Source organism: Chionomys nivalis, chromosome 1, assembly GCF_950005125.1.
Source record: "Chionomys nivalis chromosome 1, mChiNiv1.1, whole genome shotgun sequence".
In the NCBI taxonomy this organism is placed as follows: Eukaryota; Metazoa; Chordata; class Mammalia; order Rodentia; family Cricetidae; genus Chionomys; species Chionomys nivalis.
In genome coordinates this window covers 79,467,877-79,495,818 of record NC_080086.1, presented here as the reverse complement: position 1 = coordinate 79,495,818, position 27,942 = coordinate 79,467,877, and the positions used below count along the sequence as shown (strand labels likewise).

Genomic DNA, 27,942 nt, shown 5'->3' with positions numbered 1-27,942 from the left:
CACATAGGAAATAATTGTAATAACTGACAAATGAAATTGCATGAAATGAAAAAGGTTTTGTATAACAAAGACTGAAGAGATAGCCTATACAACGGGGGAAACTCTTTGCTATTTCTGCATAAGAATATATAAAGAACTCAAAAAAGTAGTTCAGGCATGGTGCTACGGATCCGAAACTGGTGGCAGCCTGAAGAAACGCTTCCACAGTCGGGATGCAATGAGAGGGCTGAAGTTTTGACTCGATGAAAAGTTAGAACTTTTGAGACTTCCTAAAAGGGGAACGAGGACGATGAACAAGTTTAAGTGAGGTGCTAAGAGGAGGATGAAGGTTTGTAGCCTGTGAGGAGACTCCCGGACACAGAGGAAGCCACCCACAGATATCTGGGAATAAATATACGTAACATCGTTGAGATATAGATTTCTGGAATAAGTGACAGGTTTTATTTTTATTTTTTTTATTTTATTTATTTATTTTTTTTGTTTTTCGAGACAGGGTTTCTCTGTAGCTTTGGTGCCTCTCCCGGAACTATCTCTTGTAGACCAGGCTGGCCTTGAACTCCCAGAGATCCGCCTGCCTCTGCCTCCCGAGTGCTGGGATTAAAGGCGTGCGCCACCACCGCCCGGCTAAGTGACAGGTTTTAAACGTAGTCAATAAATATAGTTACTTCTATACTTCATCTAACCATCCTTAACTGACGCAATGGCGTCACCGGGACTGAAAACCGCACCCAACTCAACTCTGCGCCTGCGCAGCGCGCGTGCGTACTACCCCTGCTGCCGCCGCGCCCTTCTCAGGGCGTCTGGCCTCCCTTCCTTGCGGCCCCGCCCAGGCGGCTGCCCGTGACCTGCCTGGGTGCAGGGAACGGGAAGTCGGAAGGGGTAAGAGGAGTCCAGTTCGTCATGGGGCTGTTTGGAAAAACCCAGGAGAGGCCTCCCAAAGAGCTGGTAAGGGCGAGCGACCGAGAGGCCGCGCGCTGGGCAGCGGAGTTGGGGGCCGGCCGGCCGCGCTCTCAGGCTGGCCCATATTTCCGGGGCCTTCCACTCGGTCTAGGGGCCGAGGGAAGAGTTTAGGAGAGTGCTGTGAGGAAGAACGGGCCCTTGCTCCCCGGCGTCCGAGCAAGGTGCGAAGGGCCAGTTTCGGGGCGCCTTGGCCTCGCCCCCACCCGGCACTAAGGCGTCACACAGCCTGGTCCTGAGAAACCACTCCCCCCCCGTGCGCGGTGGTACGGGCCGCCCGGAACCTTTCTCACGCGCAGGCCCCGCCCCCGCGCCGGGCTGCGGACCACCGGTTCCCCCAACCCCCCCAAGTCCCGGACCGGAAGGTTGGGGGCGTTGGACGGGTCAGCGACCTCAGAAGGTCCAGGCACCTGTGGTGCCTTCTTCGCTCACCTCTGTGGACGGAAGCCCGACTTGTGTTTACTTCAGAGGCGCAGTAGTTCTACCAGGACCCAACCCATCAGAAAGCTCCTGTATTTTCGGATCTGCTCGGAACTCGTAGATCTGCCCATAAATTGAGTTGTTCTGGAAACCAAGAATCAGCCTCTCTTTTGAGTCCTACTTTCAGACACATTGGGTCTGTGACCCCGAGAGACTTGTCCGAGCTTCCTCCTCACCTGTCAGAGCTGGTGCAGTAACTTACCACCCAGAGGTGAAAAGCTTGAGCGGGTCATAGTGGAGGTGTGCTCTTTACATCCCCGCCCTGGTACTCCCACCCAGACCGCCAGCCGCAGCAGCAGTGGCAGCACCCGCGCAGTTTAGACTTGTGGGGGTCCATTACAGACCTGCGGAATCAGATTTTGAATTCTGCCATGGTTAGTATGTGCCCTAATGTTCGAGAAGCAGAGTTTCTACAGCACTCACACTTGTCCCTCAAATCCTTTCGTAGGTGACTTCAGCTGTCTAGCCAGTCTCATTCATAAACTCTGCCATTTTCCGGTGTGTTTTCTATTTCTTACGCGGTTACTCTATTGGGATAGAAATTGACGTCGTGTTTTTAGCTTATTTTAAAAAACGAAAGTGTTATATGAGTAATGCACACATCGGGCACAAATTTAGGTAGTCCTGAGACTGTTTTCTTTAGACTGCCCGCACACTAAGAGTACACAAGTACCACAGAATAGGCATCTGCATAATGGTCTAAAGGGAAAACGGGTACTTATCTAATTTAAGCTCCACAAACTCAGTTTATACCACTGAGAAAAAGGTAACAGGTGAGTGCTCTTAACAAAAGGGTTTTAAGAGGTGAGTGGGGCAGGCTTATAGTTTAGTTATGTGGGAGGCCGGGGAAGGAAATATTCCCGAAGGCAAGATTTTGAGGCTAGGCCGGGCAGTTACTCAGAAAGCAAAGATTTTAGGGAAAAGTCTGGGTGTTGTAGAGTTTATGAGTCATTACCGTGCATTTATTTATTTATTTTTAACATTTTATATATTTATTTATTACACAATATTCTGTCTATGTGTATGTCTGTAGGCCACAAGAGGGTACCAGACCTCATTACAGATGGTTGTGAGCCACCATGTGGTTGCTGGAAATTGAACTCAGGACCTTTGGAAGAATAGGCAATGCTCTTAACCACTGAGCCATCTCTCCAGTCCCGTGCATTTATTTTTTAAATTTAATCCCTGCATTAAAAAAAAAAAAACACTATAGCTGGGTGGTGGTGATGCACGCCTTTAATCCCAGCACTCGGGTGGCAGAAGCAAGCGATCTCTGTGAGTGAGTTCCAGGCCAGCCTGAGCTACAAGAGCTAGTAGTTCGAGGTCAGGCTCCAAAGCTGCAGAGAAACCTGTCTCGCAAAAAAAAAAAAAAGAAAGAAAAAACATTGAAAACAAAAATTTTACCTGGTGTGTGTGTGTGGTGGTTTCAAACATTTGTATAAAAGACTTACAAGGTGGGGAAGATGAAAAGATCTTAATTCCTTGTAAACATAAGTTTTTATGAGAAAAGACATGTTTTTATAAGTATATGATAGATAGACTCACTATTTGTATATATTACACCAGAAGGCTTATGATGAATAGTCTCATTTTGTTTGTAAACAGGGTCTTGCTGTATGTGCTGGGTGGTTTTGTCAGCTTCACACAGCCTAGACATATCTGGGGGGAGGGAATTGTAGTTGGGGAATATCTGTAGGCAAGTCTGTGTGGTGTTGTCTTGATTAATGATGGGTATGGGAGAGCCTAGCTCTCTGAGCTGTACCACCCCTAGGCAGGTGGTACTGAATGGTCCTCCACGACCTCTGTTTAAGTTCCTGCTTCCAGGTTCCTTGACTTCTCCTCATGGCACACTACAACTATAAGCTGAAGTGTACCCTGTCCTTCCCAAGTTGCTTTTGTTCATGGTGTTTATCATGGCAGTAGAAACCAAACTAAGACACCGTGTAGCCCAGGCTGGTGATCCTTCTAAATGCTGGTGGTATCCCAGATGTGTACTGCCATGCTTGGCTGCTAACTGTGGCCGCCTGCGTCAGGCCATGCCAGACAATCTGTGTTACTGTTTTCCTTTTGCTGCCATTCAGTACAGTCTTATGGGAGGCTGTATGCTTGGATTGACCTGTAGTCTACCAAACCAATATAATTTAATCACAGTTTGACTAGTTGTAAGAAATGTTGCAACCAATTAATTAGCAAAGTGGTAACCTGTTGACTAGTTAACGAAGCTATAGTACTTGTCTTGCTTTCTGGCTTTCTTCCATTTTCTCTAAATGCCATCTTATCATTATTGCTGTTTGGATTTCTCAGAACTTGCTCTGGTTCTGGATGTTACCTGATTTATGACTAGGTTTTGTTTTGCTTTGCTCTAATAAACTCTTGGTTAGCCTTAGGAGTGTAACATGACAGGTGCTACCTTGGAGTTACATGGATTGCTATGCAGTTTCCTTAACCCTTTCTCTTCAGTGCCTTAATGCTTAATGAATTTGAATGGTTTTCTGATTGATGATTTGTTTTCTAATTTTATCATTCCTGTCTTAGTTGTTGGCTGACAGTCTTCAATAAAGATCTTCCTTTAGTTAGGCATGTTTGGTTACCTGGACATGTATTTTCTACTAAAAAGGCAGGAGAAGTACGTGCCTAGTTGCTTTTTCTTTAATTACTGATGTTTAGAATAAGGGATTGGCATAATGGTTTCCAGAGATGTGAAATACTTTTTCTGTCCAGTGCCATTTTAGTCTAGTGGATTTTAAGACGTGTTGTATGTCACAGTCACTTTTCATCATTATTTTATGTGGTGTTGAAATACAAGTCAGTGGTGTAAACAGTTTCTGTCACTTTTTGCTATAATCTTAATGGTCTTGAAGTGCTTGCTTGCTTTCTAGTATAATATTATCTTGATATATATATTCCCATCCTAGCACCCCAAATCCATCATTTCTCTTATAATGGCAGTGTTGTTTAGGACCCAAAGTGTGGCTGCATGTGCTGTTTCTTTCTATTGGAATGCATTCAGTTCCAGGCCTTTTAATGAAACATGAGAAGAGTGTATATTAAATTAAAAATTGTGATGGTGACTGTAAATTGTATCAAACCAACCCTTTGCCAAAAAAAGCAGAGGTAAACAAAAAGTACAACAGTTTGAAACCACTGTAGATGCCAATGCAGTGGGATATCACAGTCAAGATCCCAAAGAACTGCAATGCTCAGTTATAGGAGCTCACTAATGCTCAGTGCATTTGCCAAGAAACTCAGAACCTGAGCAGGCCAGTTGACTAAAGCCTGTGGCTACAAGAGCACCCTAACTGGATTGTGTGATGCACCAAAGGGAACGGTTTCTGGCATATAACGCTAAAAAAAAAGATCTTAGGAGTATGTGACTGGAAACAGGTGGCACTCACAAATACTGAAGCTAATTGCAGACAGTCACTGACTTCAACAGATTAACTGAGAACCAATTACCCAAGTTAGATGTTTGGCAGAAATAAATGTAAGTTTTCTGTGGAAGAAGATAAGGTCACATTCAGAGACTTAAATTATCCTGCAGATTCTCACATAATGTTCAGAATTGATTTTTTAAAAAGAAGACTTTATGAGTAGGAGACCTTCATATATCCTGGATACAAAGTCTTTATACATTTTTGGGGGGACTTGTTTAGCACACAGTTCTAAGTGGATTGTGTCGTGGGATATTTGTACACTGTATGCAGATGTATTCCTATGATTGGTGTAATAAAAAATGAATGGTCAATAGCTAGGTAGGAGGTTTAGGTGAGATTTCTGGGCAGAGAGAGGGAGAAATCTAGGCACGTGGTGATGCCGGTGACTGTGAAGAAGTTGGACTTAAACTACAGAGCAGAGGTAACTGAGCCACATAGTAGAACATAGGTTAATAGAAACAGGTTAACTTGAGTTATAAGAGCTAGTGGGACCAGCTTAAGCTAATGGCCAAGCTTTTATGGTTATTAAATCTCTGTATAGTTATTTGTGAGTTGGCGATCCAAGAAAGTCCAGTGAGGAAGCTTGCGACGGGGATATTTTCATCAAAGCCCAGGGAACCTTGTGAAAGAGGAGGCAGAAGGAATGTGACAGCCAAAGGGAATGGAGGACACCAGGAGAAAAAGGTCCTCTAAATCAATTGAGCAAAGCTCATATGAACTTACAGAGACTGAAACAGCATGCAGTGGGCCTAAACGGGCCTGCACCAGTTCTCTGCACATATATTTTAGCTTTAAGTTAAGTGTTTTTTTGGGACTCGTGAGTGTGTGAGCAAGGGGATCTCTGATTCTTAGGCCTTCTCTTATGGCTCTTCTTTTCCTTCTATTGGTTTACCTTGTCTGACTTCGATGTGATGGCTTTTGTTTTATTTTATTTTGTTATCTCTTAGAAGCCCATTCTTTCTTTATTTTATTTATTTATTAAAAATTTCCACCTCCTCCCATTTCCCTTCCCTTCCCTCTTCCCCCTCCTCCTCCCTCTCCAGTCCTAAGAGTAGTCAGGGTTTCCTGTCCTGTGGGAAGTCCAAAGTCCTCCCCCCTCCATCCAGGTCTAGGAAGGTGAGCATCCAAACAGCCTAGGCTCCCACAAGGCCAGTCCATGCAGTAGGATCAAAACCCAGTGCCATTGTCCTTGGCTTCTCAGTCAGCCTCCACGGTCAGCCACATTCAGAGAGTCCATTTGATCACATGCTCCATCAGTCCCAGTCCAGCTGGCCTTGGTGAGCTCCCATTAGATCAGTCCCACTGTCTCAGTGGGTGGACTCACCCCTCACAGTCCTGACTTCCTTGCTCATGTTCTCCCTCCTTCTGCTCCTCATTTGAACCTTGAGAGCTCAGTCCAGTGCTCCAATGTGGGTCTATGTCTCTATCTCCATCCATCACCAGATGAAGGTTCTATGGTGATATGCAAGATATTCATCAGTGTGTCTATGTTATAAGACCAGTTCAGGCACCCTCTCCTCTGCTGCCCACGGAACTAGTTGGGGAAATCCCCTTGGACACCTGGGAACCCCTCTAAAGCCAAGATTCTAGCCAACCCTCAAATGGCTCCCTTGGTTAGGATAACTTCTTCCCTGCTCCCATATCCACCCTTTCTCCATCTCAACCATCCCATTCCCCCAAGCTCTCCCCAATCCTCCACTTCTCCCTTCTCTCTCCCCATCTCCCCTTATCCCCACCCCACCCCCACCCCCCTGCTCCCAACTTTTGCCCAGCGATCTTGTCATCTTCCAATATCCAGGAGGATAACTATATGTTTTTTCTTCGGGTTCACCTTCTTATTTACCTTCTCTAGGATCACGAACTATAGGCTCAATGTCCTTTGTTTATGGCTAGAATCCACTTATGAGTTGAGTGAGTACATACCATATTCCTCTTTTTGGGTCTGGGTTATCTTACTCAGTAAAGTGTTTTCTATTTCCATCCATTTGCATGCAAAGTTCAAGATGTCACTGTTTTTTACCGCTTAGTAGAACTCTAAAGTATATATGTGCCACACCTTCGTCATCCATTCTTCCATTGAGGGGCACCTAGGTTGTTTCCGGGTTATGGCTATTACAAATAGTGCTGCTATGAACATAGTTGAACAAATGCTTTTGTAGTATAATTGGGCATCTCTTGGGTATATTCCCAAGAGTGGAATTGCTGGATCCTGAGGTAGGTTGACTCCCAGTTTCCTGAGAAACTGCCACACTGATTTCCAAAGTGGTTGCACAAGTTTGCATTCCCACCAACAATGGATGAGTGTTCCCCTTACTCCACAACCTCTCCAGCATAGGCTATCATTGGTGTTTTTGATTTTAGCCATTCTGACAGGTGTAAGATGGTATCTCAAAGTTGTTTTGATTTGCATTTCCCTCATTACTAAGGAGGTTGAGCATGACCTTAAGTGTCTTTTGGCCATTTGAACTTCTTCTGTTGAGAATTCTCTGTTCAGTTCAGTACCCCATTTTTTAATTGGGTTAATGAGAGTTTTATTGTCTAGTTTCTTGAGTTCTTTATATATTTTTGGAGATCAGACCTTTGTCTGATGTGGGGTTGGTGAAGATCTTCTCCCATTCAGTAGGATGCCTTTTTATCTTAATGACAGTGTCCTTTGCTTTACAGAAGCTTCTCAGTTTCAGGAGGACCCACTTATTCATTGTTGCTCTTATTGTCTGTGCTACTGGAGTTATACATAGGAATTGGTCTCCTGTGCCCATGTGTTGCAGACTACTTCCCACTTTCTTGTTTATCAGGTTTAGCGTGGTTAGATTTATATTGAGGTCTTTAATCCATATGGACTTGAGTTTTGTGCATGGTGATAGATATGGATCTATTTTCATTCTTCTACATGTTGAAATCCAGTTATGCCAGCACCATTTGTTAAAGATGCTTTCTTCCTTCCATTGTATAATTTTAGCTCCTTTGTCGAAAATCAGGTGTTCATAGATTTGTGGGTTAATATCCGGGTCTTCGATTCGATTCCATTGGTCAGCATCTCTGTATTTATGCCAATACCAAGCTGTTTTCATTACTGTAGCTCTGTAATAGAGTTTGAAGTCAGGGATGGTAATGCCTCCAGAAGTATAGGATTGTTTTGGCTATCCTGGTTTGTTTTTTTTTTTCCATATAAAGTTGATTATTGTTCTCTCAAGGTCTGTGAAGAATTTTGTTGGGATTTTGATGGGGATTGCGTTGAATCTATAGATTGCTCTTGGTAGAATTGCCATTTTTACTATGTTGATCCTCCCAGTCCAAGAGCAAGGGAGATCCTTCCATTTTCTGGTATCCTCTTCAATTTCTTTCTTCAAAGACTTAAAGTTCTTGTCAAATAGGTCCTTCACTTCCTTGGTTAGAGTTACCCCAAGATATTTTATGCTATTTGTGGCTATCATGAAGGGTGATGCTTCTCTGATTTCCCTCTCTGCTTCCTTGTCCTTTGTGTATAGTAGAGCAACTGATTTTTTGGAATTGATCTTGTATCCTGCCACGCTACTAAAGGTGTTTATCAGCTGTAGGAGTTCTTTGCTGGAGTTTTTGGGGTCGCTTATGTACACTATCATATCATCTGCAAATAACGAAAGTTTAACTTCTTCCTTTCCAATTTGAATCCCTTTGATCCCCTTATGTTGTCTTATTGCTATTGCTAGAACTTCAAGCACTATATTGAAGAGGTATGGAGAGAGTGGACAGCCTTGTCTTGGTCCTGATTTTAGTGGAATGGCTGTGAGTTTCTCTCCATTTAATTTGATGTTAGCTGTCAGCTTGCTGTATATAGCTTTTATTATATTTAGGTATGAACTTCCATTCTTTTCTAATGAGAGGCAGTAAGGGAATGGATCCTGATTAGAGAGGAAGTGGAAAAGGGCTGAGAAGAGTAGAGGGAGGGGAAATTGTAATTAGAATATATTGTATATGGAAAAATTATTTTTAATAAAAGAGGAAAAGAAAAGAAAATTATATTAAAAATATATCTTTGTTCAGTTCCCATTTCTCACATGGTAAGCTCACAACCATCCTTAACTCTGGGTCCAGGGGATCTGATGCCCTTATCCAAACTCCTTGGTAACCAGGCATATATATGGTACATAGACATGTAGGCAAAACATATATATATATATACATATAATATTTAAGTATTTTTCAAAAGTTAAATGGTTTTATTTATTTTTGGTATGGTTATAAGTATCTTCCCATTTGTGGTATTTTTTTTAATTTACAGACTTAGCAAAATAAAAATTTGTAGTTTCAGTTTAAGTGAAAGTGTCAACCCTTTTCCTTCCTGATTATTGCTTGTGTCTTTTAAAACTTAACTTTAAAGATTTCTTTTATTTTGAAGTTAAGGGTTGTATGTGTCTGGTTGTGGGTGTATACATGTGAGCCAGTTGCCTGACGCATTGGGTCTCCTAGAACATGGGTGCTGGGAATTCCAGAGTCCTAACTGCTGGACCAACTCTCCAGTCCTGTTTGTGTTTTAAGGAGTCCTCTAACTTGATATCATGAGTGTATTTTCCTCCTTCTGTAGACCTGAGACTTGAAGAGAGGGCTCATGGTGTGTAACTCATGGTGTGTAACTCATGGTGTGTAACTCATGGTGTGTAACTCATGGTGTGTAACAGGCAAGCCTTCTACCACTGGGCTGCATCTCCAGCCTTCTGTTTGTCCGGTGTAACAATTTTTCATTTCATATTTGTGTTTTCTTTTTTTAAGATTTTTTATTTATTTTATGTATACGAGGGCTCTGTCCGCATGAATGCCTGCAGGCCAGAACAGGGCATTGGATCCCATTATAAGTGGTTGTGAACTGCCATGTGGGTGCTGGAAATTGATCTCAGGTCCTGTGGAAGAGCAAGTGCTCTTAACCGCTGAGCCATCTCTTCAGCCTTCATATTTGTTTTCAATCCACCAGGAATTAGCTTCAGGGATTGGTGGAATAGGAGTTTGGACTATTGGTTTCTGTGTGCCGTTTGTCTCAGCACTGGTTGTAGGTGATGCCTTCTTGCTGGTTTCAGTTTCCTTCACCTAGCTTGTGTCTGGCAGATAATAGACTCAGTAAAAGATTTGAATAAAGCACTTGTCTGAAACTTTCTGTAGGTTCCTTATGGTTTTCACAGCACAGTTTAACTTACTGATTGATTTTAAAATTTCTGTAGCTGCATTCCGTATGTTCTCTTTCACTTATTATATTATTATCTGTTTTGAATTTTCTCTACTGTATCTTTACAGTCATGAGACATGTTTGTAACATTTTATTGAGCTCCTGGTCTTGGACTATGTTTCTTAACCCCTAAAAGAACATTGGAATCATCTGGATACATGTAAAATGCTGAGTGTCATTTGGGCTGGCTTAGTCCGGTTACATTGGTATTTTTTATTTATACATAAATATTTACAATAGTCATAGGTAACAGCAAACTCAGATAACCATCAATAGATGAAGAGAGAAGCAAGGTTGTGGTATGTACATATAATGGGATGAAAGTCAGACATAAAAAGATCGACATACTCATACATGCCACATCATGGGTGAACCTTGAAAACAAGCTATGAAATGAAAGGTCTGGAGCCATAGGTCACACATTGTATGAGTACTTTTATATAAAATATTCAGAATAATCAATTCTGTAAAGACAAAGCAAATTATTGGTTGCCAAGGAATTGGTGGATGGGGAGATTTAAGGGATTATTTAAGGTCATACTGTGTTCCAAAGCAATAAAACATTTTAAAGGTTGATGGCAAGTTGCACTAAGTTTCATAGTCAATCATATACTTGAGTATGATTAGTTACATATTATATGAATTTCACTTAAAGTGTACATAAACCTAGCCTGATTAATAATTTAAAAATTGTGTTACATTGAAGTTTTATTTTATTTATGGGTTTTTTTTTTGGTTTTTTGAAACAGGGTTATTTATATTTTTAGTGTGTGTGTGTGTGTGTGTGTGTAGATGCCATACCTGTGCATATGGCAAAAGAGGATATCAAGTGTCCTTTTTTGTCACTTTCTGCCTGGAGACTAACCCTAAAAGCTCATTAAACCTGAAGCCCACCATTTGGCTAGGTTGGCTTGGCTGGTGAACTCCAGGGATCCAGTTACCTCTGTCCCCCAACATTGGGGTTACAAGCACTCATGGTCATGCCTGGCTCTTCAGTGTTGAAACATTTCTTTTGGTTGCGTCATTGTTGATGTGAATATTTTGCAGATTTTGGTAATTATTAAATGTTAAAGTTGAAATTTAATGAAAATACATCTTCTAATGACAGGAAATTTCAGACTCATTTTAATTCATGTATCTGTGGGTGAATGTAACAGGGCTCAATGTTCTATTGCTCTAGAATTAATATAGAATTTTTTGATTAGACTTAAGTGCTGAAAACCCTTTTAGTAAGTAGCTGATGCTGGAAGGACAGAGCAGTGTCACTCAGTTCTTCTGCCAAAAAGCACACTGTAAGTTAATATAAATTATTTTTAATTTATTTTTAAATGTTTTTAATTATTTAAATCTGACACCTCAGATTTCCCTTCAGTATTTTTGAGTAAACTTGAAGAATTGGAAAACAGTTCACTTGCATGAAAATGTGTTAGTTATTAGCATTATATACACTCCTATCTCCAGTTGGCTACATTTGGTGCCTCAGAGGTTTTAACCTGATAGGAAGAAAATTAACATATAAAAAGATGAGTTCCCAGTACATAAGCAAAAGTTTTTAAAATAATTTCATGTAAAAGATGAAAATCTTCAGATGACCTGAGACTGTACTTGCCATGTACCATAAGAAGCCTTGTGTGCCTAAGTCTTCTGTAAAGTGATCTCGGTCCCTGCCATGTAATAAGCCAAATAAGATTGAATTAATAAATTCAGATTTAATAAGCAGGGCAGAGCGAAGCAACTCCCAGGTGTCTCTTGGGAAGATAGGAGAGGGCACATGTTTTAAATACCCTATAGGCGTGGTCTTCCGCAGCTCCTGGGGAGGAGCTGAGCCTTGGCAGACTTTCTGAGGGCTGGGGTCTGGGTTGGGAGGAGTGAGGCTCAGTTCCAGTTGAACATTTGTGTGGGGTTCGGAATGGAGCAGAGTGAGGAGCCAAGATCCCCAGCATCTATGTACTGTAAATAATAGAGTTGGTTCAAAAAGGAAAAAAAAAGTAAACCTAAAGGTGTTTCTTCCAAATTAAAAACCAGAAAATTGTGTCTAAACTCAGTGTAGAATTCCTAAAAATGCGCAAAGCTTGCTAGGAGTGTTTGCTTCTCTGATAATTCCCTATCTAAAATTTTCCTCAGGTCAATGAATGGTCATTGAAGATCAGAAAGGAAATGAGAGTTGTTGACAGGCAAATAAGAGGTAAATTGCTACTTTATGTTTCCTTTTTTATACTCTAATGCTATTTTTCATTTCAGTGCATAACAGTAAACTTATTTATACATTATAAGACACACTTTACTATCATTAATTATGTGTAGATATTCTCAATCTTTTGTTTTCTAATTCTATACTTAGTATAGAAAGGGTAATGATTGAAATAAACTATATAGTAAGAGCAAAAGAAAGCCCTTGGTGCTTGCAAACAAAAGTCTAATGAATTTTAATTAAATAAATTGTGCATAAGAAAACAATGCAATTTCAGTATCTCTTTTCTCTGCATATTTCAACATAACTTTAAATTGGGAACAATACATTTCTAAATAAAAGTTACTTGAAATTAAGGTGAGTGGCCAAGAAATGGTAATGTTTAAACTAAGTTTTTTTTTAAGTTTTATATATATTTATATATATTGACAATTTCATACATATAAGCAATGTATATTCATTATACCCACCCCAGATCTCCCTCCCATTTCCTTCAGGCAGCCCATGTTATCTTCCCCCACTTCATATTCATGTCCACACCCCCACATCCATTGTAATCCATGGAGTCCAGTTAGTACTATCTGGTGGAGTGCTGACTGGCTTTGCTGGCTTGACCTTGTGCAGGTCTGTGTAGGCCTCCACAGCTGCAGTGAGTTTATGTGTGTGATGGCCGTGTCCTGTCAGAAGACAACACTTCACAGTACTCTTCCACATGCGTCCATTTTTTCCACCCCTTCTGAGATGGTTCCTGAGCCTTGGATTGGATGCTGGTATAGCTGTCCCATTTAGGGCTGAGCAGTCAATAGTCATTTATTCTCAGCACACTGACTAGTTTTGAGTCCCAAGTTATAAGGCCCAGGTAGAGGACAGCATTAATCTGTCAACATGATCATTTAGCAAAGCTGTCAGTAGGAGGCTACATAGTAGGGCCTAGACATCCTAAGTCATGGACCTTTGACAGTGTTTAAAGTATCAGATAAGAATTTCCTCCTATGAATCAGATGTCAGATCAACCCAAAAGCTATTGGTTGCCCCAGTATCCTTCATGCCACCGTTAAACTAGTGACTGTGTCAGTACTGTAGTATGCAGGGTCTGCTGCTGGATGATGATATTGGTGGCTTCCTTCCCACCCCACAGTGGCCTGCTTAGCACTTTCTAGCACTTGAAGCTAACCAGTAGGGAGGAAATTTTCAGGTCAATTCTAGCTTGATTCCGCTATGTCTTGTAAGCAAAATATGTGTCATGTTTCAGCAGTAAGGTCTTACCATCTAGTTCCGGCAGGCAGCCAAAAGGTAGCTTCTGTTATTTTTAGTGCCTCTGGGGTCCTCCTATTACCAAAAGCAAGCCTAGCACTGACATTTTTAATTCCTAATTCATGTCTTCTGGGAGAAGAATTGTTCATCCATGCCTTCTGTCTGCATTTAAAAGCCTTAAAATTTGTTGTTGTGTTTTAAGACCGGGGTTTCTCTGTATAGTCCTGGCTGGCCTTGAACTCACAGATCTGCCTGCCTCTGCCTCCCAAGTGTTAGGATAAAAGGCATGGGCCACCACGCCCTGCCTGATTAGTTTACAAAGTAGTGGGTTTCTAAGGGTTTTTAGAGCCTTAGTTTAGGCTAATCCCTGCACTCTACTTCTCCTTGGTTCTACTCTATCCTTTCTTAAGCCTCCAATATTCCCCTGCCTCTATTTTTATACCATAGGGGTTCTACTATCCTCTTCCTTCTTACAGGGTTTTTAAAAAACACCTTCATAATAGAAAAGATTGAAACCAGGAAAGTGTCCCAGTATTACACTATCAAGACTTTAAAAAAGAATTAGAGATGAGAATTCTATTCAGCTGCAATAATTGATTTTAATCTTACACTTCTACTTGAGTTGTCAATGAAAGTTTGAACAAGGCGACTATGAAACAACCACTTTCCACTGGACAGGTGGCTGTGTATATTGGGAAAAGAAACAGTCCTGTCTTTCTGTCTCGAGATACTTTCCTGAATGTGGCACATGGGAGGGATTCCAGAAAGAACATGATAGTCTATCTGAGTTGAAGACTTGGAGATCAGGGGTGAGCAAGGCTAAAATACGTGGTGCAGAGTAACAGAAAAAAGGAATATAACCAAGGAAAGAACTCCAGAGATCTCCATGTGATCTGCGTTGTGGCAGAACACTGACCTGTGCATACTTAGAGTGGTATTTGCAGAGGCCAGACAAAAAATGATTAATGGGAACCGAACAACTACCAGGAAATTTTAAGCGGAACAATCCTAAGCTAATAGGGTTAGGAGTAAAGACAGTAAAGAGATGTTGTTTAAATGCTTAATATAGACTGGAGAAGGACCACATTTAGTATTAAGGTAAGAATAAATGCACCAACTGAGGGAAGCTTATGAACAGTGACTTAGCTCCAGTCCAAATAAAACGTAGTGCTCTTTAAAGGGCTGCAGAATTATGACATCCAGCACTGAGGCATTCTCAGTGACAGGAATGCAGTGAAAAGGCCCCTTCAGGGGAGTAGAAAATGGCCCATATGAGTAAAATAAATAAGGTAGACAATAAAAATAGATCAAAAAAGCAATTAACTATAAAAGGATAGGAAATATACTAAAGAATTTAAAACAAAGCCAGTCAACAAAATGGCCTAACTAGAAGATGTGGAAAAGAAATTGTAACTCGTAAGATAAAGGACAACACTAAATGGACACAGCAGCAGATTGAACTCTATAAAAATGAAGCCAAAGAAAGTGAAGATTGCAAACTGTGCTACCAAAGAAAGAAAGAAGGAAGGAAGGAAGAAGGAGGAGGGAGGGAGGGAGGGAGAGAGGGAAAAAGGGAGGGAGGGAGGGAGGGAGGGTAGGAGGGAGGGAAGGAAGAAGACAACAAAACCAATAGAACTCCTATGACCTGTGTTTACATAGTGAGTTCTAGAATAGCCAGGACTATGTAGAAAGACCTTGTCTCAAACAGCAACAACAAAAATAAAAATAAGTACCTTGTACAATGGGAGAAAATATTTGTAAGTCATATATCCCTAAGAGCACACAGAGAACTCCTAAAACTATTCAGAAATAGGAGAAGTTCTTGAAGAGACATTTCTCCAACGAGACTATACCAGTGAGAAACCATTCAAGGTATTCATCATTAAGGAACTGTAAGGCAACCACAGTGGATACTGCTGCATACCTAACGGGTAACTGTTATCAAAACAAAACAAGAACCCCAGACCACAAGATAGCAAATGTTGGTTGGTAAGAATTTGCTGAAATTAGAATTCTTGTGTACCATGAATAGGAACATAAAACAAGTGCAACCACTTTGGACAATATAGAGTAGCTCCTGAGGAAATTAAAAATAGAATTATCAGGTCTGGCATCAAGGTCCAAGCACTTAGGATCTACGGGAGCCTATTTAGAGAGTTCAGAATAGATAGCTAGGGCTACTTAGAGAGACCCTGTCTCCCCCAACCCTCCCAAAAAAGAAATACCATATGATCCAACAATTCTCCTTTATGTATATATACAAACAACTGAAGGCCAGGTCTTGAAGAGATGTTTGTAAATAAATATCCCTGACAGAATTAGTCATACTAGCTGAAGTTTTTATAAGAGTAAAAAAAAAAATAAGCATGTTATATAACAGAAAATAGTTACATGCTATATTGTGGATAAAGAGAACATATGCTAAGCAATATTAAAAAAGAACTAATGTTGCTCTATTCCACATGCACAAGGTAGCTAAAAATAATCACTCTATAAGACAGTAGAATGCTACTTGCCAGGGACTGGGGAGAGTGGAGAATGTAGGATTTCTGGTAATAGATGTTTTTAGACTTAGACTTTGTGTCCTAAGGATGGAAGGTAGTGATGGTTGTATAGCCTTATGAATGTGCTTATACTAGAGCTGAGCTGATGAGCTGAGGCTTTCCCAGAGGCCCTGATAAGCCTGAAAAAGGAACACAGCTCCTTTTCAAAACCAGGAACGTGCTTGGCCCAGCCAATAATAGCCTGGGGCCAGGGCCTTTGGGAGATTTTTCTCTGAGACCCTGGTATATAGAGAGGAAAGTAGCTACTTCTCTAAAACCAGGAAGTGGCAGAGCTGATAATGGCTTGGGACTGGGACCTTGGGGGACCTTGGTTTGAGATCTTGAGGACCTAGTTCTTCCCACAGCAAGGAGCTATAGTTATTGTTTCCAAGGCCAGTGTGTACTCTGTAATGTTCTTAAGATACCCCATGTTCCCTTTGTGTAACATTGTCTGATTAGCTTCTTGCTGACTAGTCCCACTGTATGGTAGTTCTGCTGACTCTTATTTCACTTCTTTCCTAAAAATAGTATGTAAGATGCTGTACTTCAAGCTTGCTTGGCTTAAGACACAGCTTGTGTAAGATGTCCTGATCACAAACTTTATTATCTTCTCTCTTTGTCTTTATCTTCTGATCTCCCGGTCTTTTCTCTCAGGACTCAGTCTTTAAAGAATGACCTGCTTGATTCAGATCATTATTTAATTGTACAATTGAGAATGGTTAAGATGGTAAATAATGTTAATGTGTATGTTGTCAAGTTTTTAAAGTTCAAAGGTTTTTACTCATTATAAAGCATATACAGACTTGTCTAAACTCTAGTCGATGCTGATACAGTGTTCTCGTGTGCTCAAATTTTCCTCATGTTGTAGATTTTTGTAACAATTACTGTTCAGAGATTGTATTCTCATACTTGTAAGAAAGCTGCAGACTAATTGTCAGAATTAGCTCTTGGATGCATGCATACTGCATTACACTCCTTAGTATAGATAGGTACCAAGCAATGTAAGAGTGTGCTCACAAAAGTTTTTTAGGTACAACAGGATTATACTACTGTTTATTGTCAAACTATGTTAGTCTTATTCCAGGAAAAAATAAATAGCCATACATTATTTTTATTTCATTTATATTATGTGATAATTTTCTTCTTACAGATACATTTACATTATAATAAAAAACAGTTTGAGTGCCGCCAAGCCTGATTTGTCCTTCCCCCCTTGTGTGTGTGTGTCTGTATGTATGTATGTTTGCATACATGTATGTAGGTGGCCGAAGACTCCAGAAGAGGGTGTCAGATTCCTTGGAGTCGAAGTTAGAGGCATTCTGAGAGCCCCACTGTGGGTCCTGGGCTCTGAACTCTGGTTTCAAGATTGAGAAGCAAGTACTTAAACTGCAGAAACATCTCTCCAGCCCCTACTCATGGTTTTTAATGCTCTATTCTAAATTTAGATATCCAAAGAGAAGAAGAGAAAGTAAAACGGTCTGTGAAAGATGCAGCCAAGAAGGGCCAGAAGGATGTCTGTGTGGTTCTGGCCAAGGAAATGATCAGGTCAAGGAAGGCTGTGAGCAAGCTCTATGCATCCAAAGCACACATGAACTCTGTGCTCATGGGGATGAAGAACCAGCTTGGTAAGGCCCAGGTACCTTACATTCCCCAATAATGCTGTTATTGTTACTGTCAGCACTGGTTTCCTTGCATAGGAAGAATAGGTTCAAGTCTGGTTTTTACTTTTTACACTGTTCTAACTAGGTACTGTATAAATGTAAAATATAATTGTCACTATTGATTTATTATTTTTTGCCAGTGTTTTTGAAGTAGATTCTACGTTGCTGTCTTTGTTTAGAAGTTAGGATATATTGAATGTATATGCTTAGCTGCAGTCTGTACTCCACCTGACACTTGAATGCTCTTTATAAAATGAACATGGCTCTTGAGTAGTCTGTTTAAAATGCCATGCCTTCTCATTGCATTTGGTTAAAGTCCACATTCTCAGTTTGATCTCGGAGGTCCTATGTGCTCTGACCTCATCTCCTTGTCTCCTCTGCATTCTTCTGTACTGCTCTTTCTCTTCCTGGACTGGAACCAGCTTATTCTTATCTTAGAACCTTTACATTTGGAGATCTCTCTGCAAGTACACACTGGTCATTGTCCTTCAGGTCTCAGTTCAGATGTTAGGCATACAGTAAAGCCTTTTCTAAAGCTTCTCTCAACAGCACATGACAGTGTCTTTAATTTCTTTATAATTCTTTTCTCCTTTTTTTTTTTTCTTTTGAAACAGGGTTTCTCTGTGTAACAGCCCTGGCTCTCCTGGAACTTACTATGTAGACCAGGCTGGCTCAAAGTCACAAAGATCCACCTGCCTCTGCCTAAGTACTGGGATTAAAGGCTTGTGCCTCCAAGCCTGGCTTCTTCTAAGTACTAATTTCTAATGAAATTAACTTGTTTGATATACCCCTGACTATATCTCCAGTTCTTTTCTGTTCATTTAAATTTTTTGAATCTCAGTGTGCAGCCCTGGAACACATAGATCCCTTTGCCTCTGCTTCCTGAGTGCTGATTAAAGGTGAGCACTACATGACCAGCATTCATTTGTTCTTAATGTAGATGTTGTGTCCCCTTATTAGAGCTAGAATCCTAGTCTGTCTAGCCCATGGGTATATCTCCAGCTTAGAAGAGTGTGTGGTCATGGAATATCTATGAAGAGCACTCCCACAACATAGTCAAGTGCTAGTGACTGTTTCTCTGTGTATATAGTTGTTTTTCATATATATTCTTAATATTAAACATGTAACAGAATTCTTTATTCATTAATTCAATTTTTAGATACTTTTATTATGTATTATTAAAATTTTTATTTATTTAGTTTTCTTTTTTGTATATGAGTGTTTTGCCTGCATGTGTATCTGAGTACCATGTGTGTGTAGTACCTGCAGAAGAGAGCATCAGATCCAGTGGAACTGGAATTATATACGATTGTTAGTGGCCATGTATGTACTGAGAATTGAGCCCAGGTCCTCTAGAATTGCAGCCAGTGCCCTTAACCACTAAGCCATATATTCATCTCTTTTATCTTACTTTTATTTATGTGTATTCATGTATATGTCTGTGCACATGCTTTTTGGTGCTTGCAAAGGCCAGAAGAGGGCATCAGATCTCCCAGGAGCTGCAGTTACAGGTGGCTGTCAGCCAACTGATGTAGGTGATGGAAACTGAGATCCTGTCTTTTGCAAGAGCAGCAGATGCTCTGAACCACTGAACGAACCATCTCTATAGCTGTATTTATTATTTAATTTTTTCCAGCTAGTTTTTTTTCTGTCTTTTTTTTTATTCTTTTTTAATTAAAATTTCCACCTGCTCCCCGTTTCCCATTTCCCTCCCCTCCTCCCAAATATTGCCCCCTCCCCCCACTCCCCTCCCCCTATCCCCACTCCTCTTCTCCTCCCCCCCATACCATTCCCCCTCCCTCTCGATACTGAAGAGCAGTCCAAATTCCCTGCCCTGCGGGAAGACGAAGGTCTTCTATCTACGTCCAGGAAGGTGAGCGTCTAAACAGGCTAAGCTCCCACAAAGCCAGTTCATGTATTAGGATCGAAACCTAGTGCCATTGTCCTTGGCTTCTCATCAGCCTTCATTGTCCGCCATGCTCAGAGAGTCCAGTTTCAACCCATGCTTATTCAGTCCCAGACCAGCTGGCCTTGGTGGGCTCCCAATAAATCAGTTCCACTGTCACAGTGGGTGGGTGCATCCCTCGTGGTCCTGATTTCCTTGCTCAAGTTCTCCCTCCTTCTGCTCCTCATTTGGACCTTAAGAGCTCAGACCGTTGCTCCAAATTGAGTCTCTGTCTCTACCTCAATCCATCGCCAGATGAAGGTTCTAAGGTGATATGTAAGATATTCATCAGTATAGGATAGGGTCATTTCAGGTTCCCTCTCCTCAGTTGCCCAATCCAGCTAGTTTTTATAGCTTTTTCCCCCTTTTCTTTTTTCTTCCTCTTTTCCACATTCCAGTTTTGATCTTAGAACTTCAGATCTCAGGAAGCCCCTCAGCACATGCAGATGACGTGATATCTCAATCTAGATCCCTTATGTAGCAGGTGTCTGGGTCTAAGTATTCTGTACTGACTCTGTTTCCAGGTAAAACTTGCAGAACTCATCCAGGTTCAGGCATCTTTACTGCCTATTTTTGTCATGCTTCTTATACACCTTGGCTGCTTATTTTTAGGCATTTGTAAGATTTTTCAGCAATAGTGTGCTATTCCTATATTAACTGAAGGTTGCTGTCTTGAACAGTACCTTTGGAACCTAGGTCCCTTCTTTTGTTACGTCAAAACTCATTAGACTCATTATGGAATGCATCATTTTGTGTGTGTTGCGTGGGGCTCTTGTTAGTGGTGGTTGTTTTTGAGACAGAGTCTTATAGCCAGGCCTGGAAATCATGGTTTTCCTGCCTCACTCTCCTTGACTATATTTCTTTTGTTTCAATTCAGTACATTTGCTTCTGGTTTTCAAGTGTTTTTTTTTTTTTTTTTTTTTTTTTTTTTTGCCAATTGTAGTCATCTTAGAAATTCTAATACTTAGCAGCTAACAGACTCTCATACTCAGAAATAGCACATGAAACTTTTTACTTTGAGTTTTGACTCAGGAAATTATATTCTGCATTTGAGTCTACTTTAGGAATCTATACGAGTAGATCAAACATTGAAAATAAATTCACAAAAACACCAGAAGAAAATATGTTTAAAACGCAAGAAGCTGAAATGAAAAAATCTTTTCAGGGTCAAATAAAAAATCTTATAAAGGAAAAGGTTGATAATGAACAAGTTAAAAAGTATTCCCCATAAATCCAAAAGAAAGAGTGACTAAGCAATTGTATTATGCAAAAAATTGATAGCTTAATCAAAAGCCTTTTGAAAACCATTTTAAAAAATTATAAGAGACAAAGGAGAGTAAATGGATATATAAAAATTCTCAATCCCAATAAAAATTCAAACTATGCTATTTTGTTACAGAATCTTATGTAGATCAAGCTGGCCTTGAACATCCTATGTAGAAGATGACTTGGTACCTCTGTTCTTCCTGTCTCTACTTCCTCTCAAATACTAGGGTCAGAAAACGTGGGTCTCTGAACCTGGTTTTATGATGCTGGGAAATTGAACCCAGAGTTTCATGCATCCTCAGCAAATACCATACAAACTGATCTGTATCCCTAACCCCCAAATGTACTTTGGAATGAGATGATCACATTCTGTCAGAGGGTAAAGTATAGGTTTTTGGGGGTGTAAGATGGCTCTCAGCATAAAGGTGCTTGCTGCCTGACAACCCACGTTTGGTCTCCAGGACCAGGACCCGTGGTGGAAGGAGACAACTGGCTCCTGCAAGTTACCCTCTAGAGTTCGCACACACACACCATGGCGTGCTTGCCCCCCTGCCAATAAATATTTGGAATTGGTAATTGAATATTTTGGTATAGTGCCTATAATCTCAGTACTTGGGAGGAAAAAACAAATTAGTGAGTTTAAGGCCAGCTGTTTTCTTTTATTCTTTCTTCTCTTTTTTTCTTTTCCTTATTTTTTTCTTTTTCTTGTTTTTTATTTTAAGGCAGGGTTTCACAATGTAGCTCTGGCTGTCCTGGAACTCACTATGTAGACTAGGCTTGCCTCAAACTCACAGGAATCTGCCTATGTCTGCCCCCCAAGTGCTGGGATCACATGCATTTACCATCATTTGCAGCAGTTAGCCATTTTCTTCTAGAAGATTTTCCAAAGGAGTCAAATAATATATTCTATTTTGTGTGACTTTTCTTTGAGAATAAACAAATTTTAAGTCATCTTTTATATTTTTTATATACCTGACATATGTATCTGTAGGTCATGTTATGGTCATTTGCTTTCATGAGATTTTTAATTTTCTTATTTGCATTTCTGACTTGGTGTTGAATTTAATCATGGCGGTGTAATGTGAAAAGAACAAGTACAGGTCGGACATGACAGTGTATACCTTTAATCCTGCACTTCAGAGGCAGAGGCAGGTGAATCTCAGTTGGAATTGGAGGCCTCCTGGTCTATATAGCCAGTTCCAGGATAGCCAAGGCTACATAGTTAGACCCTATTTCAAAATAGTATAAAAAAAGTGGAGTGTTATCAGAGGTTCTCTCCTGCCCACCAGCTCCCAAACAACGACTCAGAGGCTCATTATTACTTATAAATGCTTGGCCAGTGGCTCAGACTTGTTACTAGCTAGCTCTTAAATTTAAGTTAACCCATATTTTTTAAAACTATGCTTTGCCTTATGGTTTGTGGCTTACCACCTCATTTTTTACATGTCTTGCTTTCTCAGTGCTTTCTTCTCCTATATCTCTGCTTGGAACACCCCCCCCCCCCCCCCCCCCGCTCTATCCTGCTTTGCCATAGGCAAAAGCAGCTTTATTTATCAACCAGTGAGAGCAACACATATTAGTGTACAGAAAGATCATCCCACAGCTTTTTTTTTATTAGACCGAAAGGGGGAAAATACTGTTTGAAAACCCTTCTGTACGCTCTCATTGGTTGATAATAAAAGCTATAGCCAGGCAGAATAAGGCTAGGAAGAAAAGTCAAACTGAGTTGAGGGAGAAGAAAGGGCGAAGTTGGGATTGATGCAAGCCAGCTACCCAAGAAACAAGATGCCAGAAGACTGGTAAAAGCCATGGCCATGTGGCAATACATAGATTAATAGATTAATAGAAATAGGTTATTTTAAATGTAAGAGCTACTTAGTAATAAGCCTGAACTATAGGCCAAACAGTTTGTAATTAATATTAAGCCTCTGAGTGATTATTTAGAAGCAGCGGCAGGACAGGATGGGACAAAGAAACCTCTGTTTATAGTGAAGTCCAAACTACTGTGTAAATGTTCCCACTACTTGGGAGGCAGAGGCAGGAAGATCTCTGTGACTTCGAGGCCAGCCTGGTCTCAGAGTCCCAGGACAGCTAGGACTACATAGAGAGATCCTTCTCAAATAAATAAATAAACAAGCAAACACAAAAATAAATAAAAAGAAATAGGTGAGGAGTGGGAGGCAGAGGTGGGAGAGATGGCTCAGGCTGGGTAAGTGTGGGCTCCATCTGTCCCCTGCTCAGTCTTTTCATGCAGATGGACTGAAAAGCAAAATTCATTCTTTCTTTCTTCCTTTCTTTCTCTATTTCCTCCTTTCCTTTTCTTTTATGCATAAATGTCTTGCCTGCCTGTATGTATTTGTGTGCACCATGGCATGCCTGGTGCCATGGGAACCAGAGGAGAATATCTGATCCCTTAGAACTAGAGTTGAAGACAATTGTGAGCTGCCCTGTAGGTACTGGGAACCAAATCCATTTCCTCTTTAAGAGCAGCAAGTGCTCTTAATTGCTGAGCCATCTGTCCAGTCTTATTTATTTTTTTTCTTTTTTTCTTCAAGACAAGGTTTCTCTGTAGCTTTGGAACCTGTCCTGGAACTCACTCTTGTAGACCAGGATGGCCTCCACCTTACAGAGATCCACCTGCCTCTGTCTCCCAAGTGCTGGGATTAAAGGCGTGCGCCACCACCACCCGGCCACCTGGCTCTCAGTCCTCTTTCTGTTGAAGAACAGTAAAAAAAAAAAAGGGGGGGGTGGGGTTACACAATATATGTATATATATTTACTCTGCATGTGTTGAGAGCGTACCCGCCACAACACACGTGTGAAGGTCAGAGAACAGCTTTTGGGAGTCAGTTTTCTCCTATCATGTGGATCTCAGGAATAGAATTCAGGTCATCAGATTTGTCAGTAGGTGTCTTTGCACATGGAGCCACTTACCTGATTCCATATATATAATCCATATATATATAGATAGATAATCTATCTATCTATATTTATTTATATCTCTATATATGGAATATATATGGATTAAAATATGAATGGTACAGACAATTATTTTAGGAATAAAATAGAAAGCAAGTAATTCAAATAAATTTAAACAATAAGCTTGATCAAATCAATATATGTTTATAATTGCAAACTGCTAGACACTGGAAAGCTGTAAAGGGGAACTAAGAGTCAAGGAGGTGTCTTTCAGGCCCTGAAAGGTCTGAAGCAGGGTATGAGGCTGAGTGCATGTGGGGGGGTGGGTATTCCAAACTGAGAGGACTGGAGGAGTCAGAGAACAGTGTTTGGTAACACTAAAGGGGACCTGGGAGGTTGGGATGCTGAGCAAAGGGTGAGGTGTCGGGAAAGAAGGGGCAATGAGGTGCAGAGTATTTACAGCTTAGGAAACCAGTTTTAAAAGACAGCTCAAAGTGCTGCCTGTTGTAGTGACAGTACAGATAAAGGGCAGTGGGAGTTAGAAGGCGAGATATTTTGGGGAGATCGAGGGAGGTATTTGAGTGGAAGGATTAAGTGCACAAAGACAGCTGAAACATCTCAGGCTGTGTTCAGGAGACAATTTGACAGGAGTGCACTAAGGAGAAAGTTGGAAAGTGGGGCTGGGAAGGAAGGTTGAAGTCAGAGTCCTCAGCTTGAGGGATTATAACTTCATTTTGTGGGTACGGAGAACTCCTCTGGGCTGTTGTCAGTGCATGGACACCTGAAGCTGAAGATGCGGCTTACGGCCTGAGAGGACATGTAGTGTACTGGGGTCTGAGTCAGTGGATCTCCAGAGTGGAAGGGCGAATCTGGAGAGAGTGAAAGCCAGAGGGAGGTGTTGTGACCCTGGCAAGACTGTGGAGCCAGTAATGAAGGACACTGAGAACTCAGAAGAACTTGCCTATGACAGGAAGGTTCCACTTGGAACTGAGCGGGCTAGCTCCATGATATCAGTGGCTGTGGTGGAGGGTTGTATGCCAGGAGGTTTAATACAGCTGAGGGGTAACAGGATGGAACCCAAGAAGGAGGCAAAGGGAAGTCTTTGTTCTGGGAGTGGAAAAAAGGAAATAGTATAACCAGCACTCCCAGGCACTGTTTGTCAGTTTTGGCCCCAGTGTCCTGCATCCCAGCCCCAGCCTGTGACTGTTCAGAAGTGATCTTTTTTTTTCTTAGACTGTTCTCCTATTAAAATGTACCTGTCTCCAGGTGAGTGATGTTAAACCTTGTCAGCTATTAATATATTGTCGTGATTAGTTACTTGGCAAGCAACAGCTTTCTGACAGCAGCTGCTTGCAGAAAAAGACAGATGATGAGCATGTTTTGATGGGGGCAAGAGTTAAGGAAGAGGTTCAAAGGTGGGGCAGGAGCACAATTACCATATGATCTGGCAATTCTGCTTCTAGGTGTGTACTCAAGAATTGGAAGCAGAGGCTCAGATGTGTGTACCATCATGTCCCTAGTGATTTGTAGTAGCCAAAGGGTGGAAGCAACACAAGTGCCCATTAGTGGATGGAGAGATAAAATGTTTCCTACACATGTTAAAATATTATTCAGCTTGGGGCTGTGAAGATGGCCCAGTGGGTAAAAATGCTTGCTGTGCAAACAAGAGGGCATGAGTTTGAATTTCCAGCAATCATTAATAGCTGAGCATGGCCACTCATGCATGCAGCCTCAGGGCGTTAACAGATACGCAGATCCTAGGAACTATTTTGGCTGGCCAGCCAGCTCAGCAAAATAGGAAGCTTCATGTTCAGAGAGAGACCCTGTCTCAAAAAATAAAGTAAGTAGCAATAGAAGACAAAACCCAGTGTCTGACCTCTTCATGTACAAGCTATGCAAACTCGAGCATACTTGTGAACATACACCGTGAACATACAAAATAATACTCATTCTTTTTTTTTTTTTTTTGGTTTTTCGAGACAGGGTTTCTCTGTAGCTTTGGAGCCTGTCCTGGAACTAGCTCTTGTAGACCAGGCTGGTCTCGAACTCACAGAGATCCGCCTGCCTCTGCCTCCCAAGTGCTGGGATTAAAGGCGTGCGCCACCACCGCCCGGCTTTTTTTTTTTTTTTTTTTGGTTTTTCGAATACTCATTCTTAAAAGGGGAGAGAACTCTGATATATGCTACAATAGATGAGCCTTAAACACACCTCCTAACAAAGGTTGGATCTCCAAGTACCTAGAGTTTGGCTAATTATTTAAAAATGCAGCAGACATTTATAAAATGGTATGTTATACCTTGCTTGGAAATCAACTCCACTTTCTCTAAATACAGAATCTTCAATTGTTGCAGAGGAGGATAGGGCCACTCTGTCCATCTGTGTGACATTCTTGGTCAGCGTGCACATAGTATAAGTTCATGGTATCCTTGGCCCTGGAAGATGACCTGTGTGTGGAAGATCACTGTCTCATTGTGGCTCTACCTGTGGCATGGGTCGTTCTGGGAAGTCAGCGTCTCCATTTCCTGTGAGGCTCTGAAATAGATGCCGCTGTTGTCTACCTGCTGTGAGTGGTCACAGCTGTGTCACCGCGTGCCAGGACGTTGTTCTCTGTGACGTCGCTGGGGTTCTTACTTTCCTTATCAACAGACCGAAATTGTAAACATTTCTAGGATAAAATGTGGTTTTCACCTGCTAGGTCAGTTAGCATATTCATCTTCTCTCTTGCCTGGATTGTTTTCATTGTTACAGTGCTAAGGGTTGAGCCCCAGGCTGCGCATATGCTAAGCAGGCCCTCAGCCACTGGGTTGTGCCTCTAGCCCCACTCTATGTTACTTTGAAATATATGTTATTATGATTATAGTTACTCACTGTGAAAAATGCATTTCAAAAGCAATTCCTACCTTTTGGTCAGCAGTACTCGTTTATCCCCTTCAAAGTTCCTCCTGGCTGGCATCCTTTGGAAACCATGAGATAGAACCATTGTTCTCTGCTTCTGTAATCTTAGCTTATTAGCATGTCCATGTAGGTGGTATGTGTATTTTCTGTTTTTCATGTCTGCCTTACTCCACTGACTAATTATGTTTTTCAGATTCATCCTTATTGTTATGAGTGACAAGGACTTTCTCCCCCTTTAAGGCGGAGTGTAGTTTTCTACTATGTTATGTTAGTTTGGTGCCACTGTAGCCAACATACCTGACCTAGGATGACAGGTTTATTTTGACTCTTTGGTCCATTAAGGTAGGGAGGGCAGAGCAGAGCAGAGCAGAGCACATTGGAGTGAAGAGGTTACAGAGAGCAAGACGGGAAGCAGGGGCTGGATCTAACTTACGGAGGATCTCTCATAGTACCCACTTCTGCCAGGCAGACTCCAGTTCCCAAAGTTTCCAGATACTCCCAAATAGTGCCGCTACTAGGCATCGTTAGACTGATGCTAACTGAGCCAAAGCAGATTGGAGCTGGGGCATACAACACTTGAGGTTTAAACCTAACAAGTTTATAGATTTTCTTTATCATTCATATGTTGATGAGCGGGTGAGTTTGTTTCAGTATCTTGGTTATTGTGAGGCTGCAGTGAGCATGAGAAATGAGATGCCCTTTTGACATTCTCATTTCACTAATTTTTCTGTATACCTAGAAGTGGGCTTACTAGATCACATACTTCGTAGTTTTTAAGAATCTTTATACCATTTCATTGTATTTTTGTGTTGTTGTTGTTGACTCTTTGTGTCACCTAGTTTCATGTCAGCTTCACACAAGCTACAGCCACCCAAGAGGAGGGACCTCAATTAAGAAAACGCCTTTGTAAGACTAGGCTGTAAGCGAGCCTGTAAGACATTTTTTAATGAGTGATTGATGGGGGAGGGCCAGCCCATTGTGGGCACTATAAGAAAGCAGGCTGAGCAAGCCAATAAGTAACACTGCTCTCCATGGCCTCTTCACCAGCTCCTGCCTCCGACCCCCACCCCCGGTTCCTGTCCTGCCTGAGTTCCTTTGTTGGCTTCCCTTAGTGGACTATTATGATTCAAGTCAAATAGACTCCTCCCCAAGTTGCCTTTGGTCCTGGTGTTCTTCCCCGCAGTAGTAATCCTAACAAAG

The 27,942-nt window shown here is 41.3% G+C and overlaps 1 protein-coding gene across 1 annotated transcript in view; it reads left to right on the top strand.

The window, feature by feature from the left end:
- Window positions 1-768: 768 nt before the first annotated feature.
- Chmp3 (charged multivesicular body protein 3) overlaps window positions 769-27,942 on the top strand; it is a 39,017-nt gene continuing 11,843 nt past the window's right edge. Inside the window, exons 1-3 of the mRNA XM_057788246.1 lie at window positions 769-945; window positions 12,193-12,253; window positions 17,502-17,681. Of these exons, the coding sequence (XP_057644229.1) occupies window positions 901-945; window positions 12,193-12,253; window positions 17,502-17,681 (286 nt within the window). The 5' untranslated portion in view covers window positions 769-900. The remainder of the gene's footprint in view (window positions 946-12,192; window positions 12,254-17,501; window positions 17,682-27,942) is intronic.